Source organism: Tasmannia lanceolata, unplaced genomic scaffold, assembly GCF_043159265.1.
Source record: "Tasmannia lanceolata isolate RefF3 unplaced genomic scaffold, GAP_Taslan_0.1 ptg000006l, whole genome shotgun sequence".
NCBI classification, from domain to species: domain Eukaryota; kingdom Viridiplantae; phylum Streptophyta; class Magnoliopsida; order Canellales; family Winteraceae; genus Tasmannia; species Tasmannia lanceolata.
Window position 1 is genome coordinate 17386676 of NW_027518683.1, and position 8502 is coordinate 17395177.

The 8502-nt window shown below is 38.8% G+C and overlaps 1 protein-coding gene across 1 annotated transcript; it reads left to right on the forward strand.

Moving 5' to 3' along the window:
• Positions 1–1934: 1934 nt before the first annotated feature.
• Positions 1935–8001, forward strand: LOC143878445 (uncharacterized). Its single transcript, XM_077380734.1, has 3 exons — positions 1935–2180; positions 6903–7043; positions 7718–8001. Exons 1-3 carry the CDS (start codon positions 1992–1994, stop codon positions 7859–7861), a joined length of 474 nt encoding a protein of 157 aa, XP_077236849.1. The 5' UTR covers positions 1935–1991; the 3' UTR covers positions 7862–8001.
• The last annotated feature ends 501 nt before the right edge of the window (positions 8002–8502 follow it).

Genomic DNA, 8502 nt, shown 5'->3' on the forward strand with positions numbered 1-8502 from the left:
ACAAAAATTAGGTGGAATTATCAACAGGACCCATGCTTTTCAGAAATTATCAACGAGGGACAAAAGAGGTCTTGTCATTAAAAGCTGGACGAAAATGCCCTTTCTTAAGCAACACATTTTGGTTTTCCACTTCTCCCTTTTCTCTCTTATTTCCCTCTTTTTTTTTTTACTTTTTTATTTTCAAGTTTGTTTTTTTTACCTTACCAGTCATCTTCTTCATCATTTAGCCACCATTGGAGGCGGGAAAACTCGAAAATTTGAAACATGAGTTCATTCCCATCTATCTCTCAATATCTAGGTTTTGTTTTTCATTTGTTTTAGGGTTTTGCATTTCTCCTTCTCCCTTTCAATGGAGGATGAGGAAGATGAATCGTACGGTAGAAAGAAAAAAACGTGAAAATGAACGAGTGAAAAAAAACAGGAAGTAAAAACGTGGTCATAAGGGACTTGATAAGCCCATTCGGAATTTGGTAACCCCATTTTGATACTGGATAACCCCAACTCCAGATACTTGAAAACCCCCTTCCAAAACTCCAGTACCCTCGGGCAATTTTAAGGGACTTGATAAGCCCATTTGTAAATTGGTAACTTCATTTTGATACTAGATAACCCCAATCCCAAATACATGAAAACCCCTTTCCAAAACTCTAGTGCCCTCGGCCAATTTTTAAGGACTTGATAATCCCATTCAGAAATTGGTAACCCCATTTTGATACTTGATAACCCCAATCCTAGAGACTTGAAAACCCCCTTCCAAAACTCCAGTACCCTCGGCCAATTTTCTAGGACTTGATAAGCCCATTCAGAAATTGGTAACCCCATTTTTTATACTAGATAACCCCAATCCCAGAGACTTGAAAACCCCCTTCCAAAACTCTATTATCCTTGGCCAATTTTCAGGGACTTGATCACCCCATTCGTAACTCCATTTTTATACTACATAACCTCATTCCTAGAGACTTGAAAACGCTCTTCCAAAACTCCAGAACTCTCGGCCAATTTTCAAGCACTTGATAAGCCCATTCAGAAATTGGTAACCCTACTTTTGAGAGTTACTAACCCCCTTCTAGAGAGTTGATAAACCCCTTCTGCTACAAAACCCCATGCCTATAGCAACTCTTCATATGGCATTACAATTCTGCTCGTGATAGAAATAACAAAAGAAATTGATGTTGTTTTCATTAAATGTGCTTCATGTATTACATCCCAATTTGTGTATTACAAAAAAAAAAAATTTAAGTAAATCAAAAAATGTGTAGCCATCCATTCATGTATTACATCAACTTTTTTTTATACAACCACTTGTCTTCCAAAAAAGTGAGTGAAGCCATCCATTTATTATCTCCAGAACTCACCCTAAAAAATAGCTTAAACCCTAAACAAGATAAATCAGAAACAGAGGAATGAAAAATAGTGCAAAACCCTAAAAAAAAAAACAAACAAAACCTAAATACAAATAGATGGATGGTAAGAACTCAACATTCAAGTTTTCAAGATTTGCCAACAACAATGGTAGCTGAACAAGGAGGAAGATGACTGGTAGGGTAAAAAATAAAAAAGGTGATAATGGAAAAGTAAAAGAAGAGGGAAGAAGGAAAAACCAAGGTCAAAATGTGTTGTAAATGCCAAAGGGCATTTTCGTCCAGCTTTTACTGACAAGACTTCTTTTGTCCCCCATTGATAATTTTTGAAAAGCATGGGTCCAGTTGATAATTTTGGCCAATGTTTGTCCCCCATTGATAATTGGTCCTCAACCCTTTTTTATGGCTTAACGTGTATTTTGAGGGTGGAAGGGTATTTCGGTCTATCTCACTATTTCAGATATTTTAAGGGACCGTTTGACCAAATTTCCATTTCGGTCTTTCTCACTATTTCAGATATTTTAAGGGCCCGTTTGACCAAATTTCCATTCTTTTAGACTTGGTTAAACATGATGTTAAAACAAATTTTAAGCGAAAATTCACAAGATCCGGTGAGGAAAACAGAGAGAGATGGAGAAGGCGAGGGAATTTTTGTCTCTAAAGAAGGAAGAAAAGGAGGGTGTGTCCCAACTCAACATTATTCCTCACCGAGTCGGAAGGCTGACTTTCTTCGATGGATTCTTCCTCCGTGGCATCCGAGTCGACCGAATCGAACCCGGTTTCATATCCTGCACCTTGAAGGTCCCTCCACGCCTCACTGTAAGACCTCTCTCTCTCTCTATTAGAGATTTGAATTTTGCATATTTTCACTTCGTAAGGATCCAAGATTTTGTTGGACCTTGCCATAGGCACCAGGAGATTGCAAGATTAATCTTTATCTAAGGTGCTGTTTGGATTGCAGGAATTTTCTGTAAAAGTTTGGAAAGGAAAAATATTTCTAAAATTTCCTAATTTTTACTCCGAGATTCATAATATCCGCTAAATTAGCCATAATCATATCTTTTTCCTCTAAATTGTAGTCAGAAAAGAATCCCAAGAAGAAGAAAAAATCGTCGTAAATGTTTTTCTTGCAATCAAAACATTGCTTGAATGGGTCTAATGAAGCTTAATTTTGATGGGTCTAGTTTGGGGAACCCTGGTTTGGGGGTGTGCTTAGAGATGAGATAGGGTATGTGAGATCGGCTTTTGCGGGCTTTACTGGAGTCACTGATTCTAATGAGGCGGAAGTGCATAACATTTAATATAATTAGAGAGGGATCTCATGGATAAGGTTGTGGCGGAAGGCGATTCCCTCGGAGTCATTAGATGCTGAGGGGTTCTCATTCATATCCTTGGCGGTTTGCTCCAATGTTTAAAAATGTGGATCTGACGCCGAACGCGGTCAAGAAAAATCCTTGTCGACTTGGTGTGAACGTTGCAAAGAACGCGATTGACGCGGTCATTAATCGGGAGAGACAAAGGAGATTATTGACTCTGTAGGGCAAAACGCGGAATACGGATGTGGTGCAATGTGGAATGCGGCCAAGGTAAAAAGGAGTCGACTCGGGAAAGTTTCTTGTCGAGTCAAGGAGTTTTTAAACACTGGTTTACTCATTTCTTTGACGAGATCTCGGATTGGGTGGGAAGCTCCTTGATCTCTTTTCAGCATGTGACAAGGTCGGAAAATGTAGTAGCTGATAAACTAGCTAGAGATGGTGTAGCAAGGAAGCATTTGAGCTGTTTGACTTTCTTCCTCCTTGAGTTCTCCCTCATTCCGACTCTCCTTTGTCTGTATTTTTTCTCTTTACTTGATAGTTTGTCTTGTATTGACCATCTCGGTCTTTCCTTGTTGTAATAAAATCGGCTGCCATTCAAAAAAAAAGCCTTGCTTAGATGGGTCTTGGTTTATGAGATTTGTTGTTCTTTATATTTGAAGATTTTTCTCTTTTGCTTTTTGTTGAGAGTTTTGGGTTCTTTCCGGCGGCTATGGACAAGTAGTTTTCTGTAGATGCACCCCTCTTTTAATTTAAAGTTTACACATCTCTTTTGAAGCCATTGACTGTATCGTTTCTAAGCCTACTATAACAATTATTTATTTATATGTAAATAGTCATATTTAACTTTAAAAACATGCATATAAACTAATATGCAAATAATTTTAGACATCATAGATGCCATAAAACTCCTCCGATTGATCGCTAAGGCGTTTGATGTTTGTTGGGAACTCTAAATCCAAATAATTTTAAAATAAAGGGGGTTTGTATTTAGGAAAAAGTGGGTAAGAGATTTACTTTTATCTATTGGCGTTAGCATTTGTAATGAGAAAAGAATAAACTTGGGACTAAGGTAAGGTCTGAATAGTTGCTAGATTTTTAGCATTTGTAATGAGAAAAGAATAAACTTGGGACTAAGGTAAGGTCTGAATAGTTGCTAGATTTTTAGCATTTGTAATGAGAAAAGAATAAACTTGGGACTAAGGTCTGAATAGTTGCTAGATTTTTTCAAGTACTCGATCAAGTTTGCTTTGGTTTAAGTATTGGAAATTTTTTTGTTTTTTATTTTTTTTTTGAGCTTTTTAAGTACTCAATCAAGTTTTCTCTGGTTTGAAGGAAAGAACAGAGTTGTACCCTTAACTTGAATCATGTGTAAATGGCTTCTTCAAGTATGGTCTAAGAAGAAAAATAAATTAAAAAGCCACTAGCCAACCTTCGCCCCTAGATGCAACTCGAATCAATTCAGGGATACAGTTAAAGTACAGTTTATTTCAATGTAGCCATATGCTCTGTCATCCATTTGGGAGTATACCGAAGGATTTATGAAGTGAGCATATGAACATGTAGAGCCAGTCCTTAAGGTTTGGATGTTGTTGAAGTTCTTCACTGCACCCTCCCCCTCCCATACAGAGAGAGCAGTTTATCTTCTCTGTGCTTCCCATGACTGTACACAGGTCTTCATCTCTAAAAGCCTCACCTTCTTGGCCTTCTCTATGGCCTCAGGGCAGATGTTACCCTGTAATTCAATCGCTGACTCTGCAAAAGAGATCAATGAGTCCACTCTATACCTTAACTCCGCATGTCAAATCCAAAATTAGCCAGTAACTTGTAGGAATGATCTGCATAAGGTTGGAGACGCACTAGCTCATAAGCAGAACCTTGTTGGGTCTTATTAAAGAGGAATCCCATCGTTTTCTTGATGAATGCCTAACAAATCCTTCGTTACTAGATGCAACTCGAATCAATTCGGAGATATAGTGAAAGTACAGTTTATTTCAATGTAGCCATAAGCTTCATCATCCATTTGGGATTATACCGAAGGATTTATATTTGTTTTTACTTTCTATATCTGCTTTTCTCATTGTATTGGAATACACTAGGGCTGGCAATTTCACCCGAAAAAGCGGGGATCCGCCCCGCCTCGCCCCGTTTGGGGAGGGGATTCCCCGATTTGAGAGGGGAAGGGGAAGGGGAAGGGGAAGGGGAATATAAAAATTCCCCGGTGCGGGGAGGGGAAGGGGAAGGGGATGGAGTTGTCCCCCCCCCGACCCGCCCCGCTACGCCCCGCTAATCAGTGCCATTTTTTTGTAAATTTTTAAGTGTTTTTTTTAAGGAAAACTACTAGAAACTCTGTGGATCGGCTACAAGATTCCCCCAAACATAAACTTAGCTTGTCTTTTCCTTTTAATTAGCTTCTGAGAGCATTTTGGGAACTATAATAACCTTTTCACAGATGTTGAAATAATAAAGACAAGCTGAGAGCCTGAGACGCTGAGCGTATGCAATTATAAAAAAATCGTAGTGCCAACAGAATTTCAGGGTTGGATTGCAGGTTTTGATTTTCAACAAGAAAAATTTAGCTACTAGAAATTTGTTTCATGTCAGCACTAGACTGAATTGCAGTTAAAGAAATAAGTCATTTGTTGATTTTGTTCTCTTCTCCATTCTCATTTCTCATGCTCATCTGGGAGTTAACATGCTATACAGAATGAACTAATGAACATTATTTTGCGTGTGTGAGCGCCCACTTATGGACTTTTAAAGTTCATTGTGACTACTGAAATAGTTACTTTTTGCACATTGGCTGCCTGTTAATGAAGGTAATCCTGGTGCTCATTTCCTATTTATCATTCCATAATTTATGCAGAAAATTGCTGAAAGATGAGGTCCTATTGTTATTTATGTTTGTTGTCTCATCCATGCATTTCTGATTTTGTCCATCTGTTTGTTGATCACATGAATAGAATCATAGCATTCATCACAATATTGTCTGTAATGGACGTAGAAGAAAGAAGCTCTGTTTGCTGGTTTGGTTGGGTTCCAAAGAGGGGGCGGGGCGGGGCGGGGATTTTGTCCCCGAAGGATGCGGGGAGGGGAAGGGGAAGGGGATTAGATATTCCCCGCGGGGAGGGGAGGGGGATTCCCCACCATCCCCGTAGAGGGGAAGGGGAAGGGGAGGGGGGAAATTCCCCGCAGAGGGGAAGGGGTAGGGGACCCCAACATCCGGCCCCGACCCGCCCCGTTGCCACCCACCATCTTTGTCGGATTCATATATTTTAGTTGCTGCTTTTTTGGAGAGTGTCAAACTCTTCCCATAGTTTGTGTTGTTTGTCAATTGTGACAGCGTTTGAATGTCATTTGTGTAACTGTGAGGTCATAATATGTGATGATGTATCTCAATTTGACTCATGTGCTGATGTGTCTCAATTTTTCTGCAATGTTTAATGAACGCTGGAACATTCAATCTGATGAAGTTCGATGTCCCGGTTACATCTTTTATTTTGTTGGATAAGATGCATTTATAGGGAAAAGAAAAAAGAAGATTGATGAAACAACCACTCCACTAGACAGGATGAACTAGAAGACAGTGACAAAAGTGGAGGATCTCAATAAACCCAAATACGGATAAAGCTACAGAAGAAAAATCTCATTAATTAAAACGGAATTGGGCCTCTTGAAACATCAATAGAGACAACTGCTCCACAATCACCTGGGGCAATTAAGATTATTGATGTTGAGTTCATAGAGGGGTAGAAAAATTGAAAATAAAGAGCTTTGGTCTACAAAGTGGCAAACTGTAAAGATGCCCTGAGAATGTGATCATTTGAAGCAATGACAGTTGGAAGGTGAAAAAGAAACATTTTGAAGCATCCAAAGGAGCTAGTTGTGAAGGAGTTAAATAGTGCTTTCATATTAGTGTTGGACAGTGAAATAAGAAGTTAACCGTAAAAGAAATGAGGAAAAGCCATCAGTACTCTCACCCATCCTTAATTTCACTTGCTAAGATAGTACATAGCTACATATACATAGTGGAGAGAGAGAGAGAGGGAGGGGAGGGAGGGAGGGAGAGAGATGGGGAGATCTGGTGCATGATATACCAATTTCTTAGATCCATCATCCCCTTTGGTGAATTTATATTCTTTTCTCTCGAAGGAAAATAATTAAATGAATCAAAATGATCCACTGTTAGCATTTTGTTTTTCTCTTTTGACTTTCAAAGCTTTGGCAGGATGCTACAGGAAACTTGTCCTCTGGTGCCATTGCATACCTAGTTGATATGATCGGCGGATATGGGATCACCACTGATGGACTTCCAGTGAAGGTTACACTCAACATAGCGATTACATATCTATCAAATGCCAAGGCCAATGTAAGAAAGCCTATATATAAAATTCTATTTTTGTTACATTAATAGAAGCTATGCCCAGTCACACCATTGGGGGAGCAGGTGGACTTGAGTCCGGCTTACTACAAACCCTTTTCCTTTGACTAAGTGCAGTTCCATTTTTTCTTCCATCAACTTGTTAAGATAACCCATCAAAAAATACTTGTTAAGATAAAATTTAACATCAACAATGAACAATCATGAGATTTTGCATCATTCTGTATATTAGGTGAATTGTATAATCATATATGCTTTTTATAAAATATTAATGGCTACTGATATTGGCACTACCATGTTTTGATAATGGGATTAACTCGCCTTGTCTTTAATTATTTAATTGGCTGCTGGGAGCTTTTTGGGAATTGTAATAGCTTTTGACAACAAATTAAATAGTAAAAGACAAGGCGAGTTAGTCCCAAATTGGAAACATGGTGCTGCCAATATCAGTAGCCAATATTAATTCAAGTTCAATCTGCAGCTAGAATAGAGGGGGGTTTTGAATTATTTTCCATGGAATGTGACTCAGACCGTGGGATCTGAATTTCAAATCATTGCATTTCCGGTGCATATTGATGTCTATGAACAAACTGCCGGGCCTTTCTACTGAGTTTTGGTTCACTCCCTTCATAGCTTATGCCTTTTGTTTGTAATGGTGGCAGGATGAATTAGAGATTACCAGTACGACTTCGGGGCATAAAGGAGCCATTTCAGGAGTAAGTGTTCTAGTCAGAAACAAGACAACTGGAGAGCTTATCGCTACATGTCAGGGGGCGTTTTTTGGCAAGCATCCTAGCAAATTCTAATTGCATTTTTATTCTCCTATAAATGTGTGACAGAATCGAATTTACTGAACAAGAGTACACAAGAAGTCCAAGAAAATCATGGTTCTTGTATTATTTGAAAGATCATGTTTTTGGAATGCACTAAATATTTGCCTGCTTTATTTCTTGATCAATATTCCTACAAATGTAATCTAACAGATCAGAGCCCCACAATGGATTGTGCAGTCTTGTATAGTATTACGTTACTTTTTTTCTTTTTCTTTTTGAGATGACAGATAATTATACTGCAAAAAGAAGAGAGGACGGATGGTTAATACAAAGATATTAGCAGAAACCGAACAAAAGAAAAGACAATAGAAGAAAAAAAGAGAAAAAAACGGAATAGAGAACTCGCGCGGGGGGGGGGGACCATTGGTGGATCTCTTGACATGCACTGGAAGACAATAGAAGAGGACCCCGCCCAATCTTGCATCTCATCAAAGAAACAATTAAATCTCCTTGGATGGTGATGAGAACCTCTAAGCTAGGAAATTACATCAAGGGAATCCCCTTCAACCACTACTCTATCCAGGCTATTTTTATCTAGAAGTGTATAGACCTTGGTGAAAAATGTGCACCTCGTCCTCAAAAGCGTCTACAAAGCCAATTGGGCCCGCAAACAC

Coding starts and splice junctions, on each gene's coding strand:
- LOC143878445 (XM_077380734.1), top strand. CDS start 1,992: ATGGAGAAGGCGAGGGAATTTTTGTCTCTAAAGAAGGAAGAAAAGGAG. Junction 2,181..6,902: donor AGGTCCCTCCACGCCTCACT/GTAAGACCTCTC, acceptor AAGCTTTGGCAG/GATGCTACAGGAAACTTGTC. Junction 7,044..7,717: donor TATCAAATGCCAAGGCCAAT/GTAAGAAAGCCT, acceptor TAATGGTGGCAG/GATGAATTAGAGATTACCAG.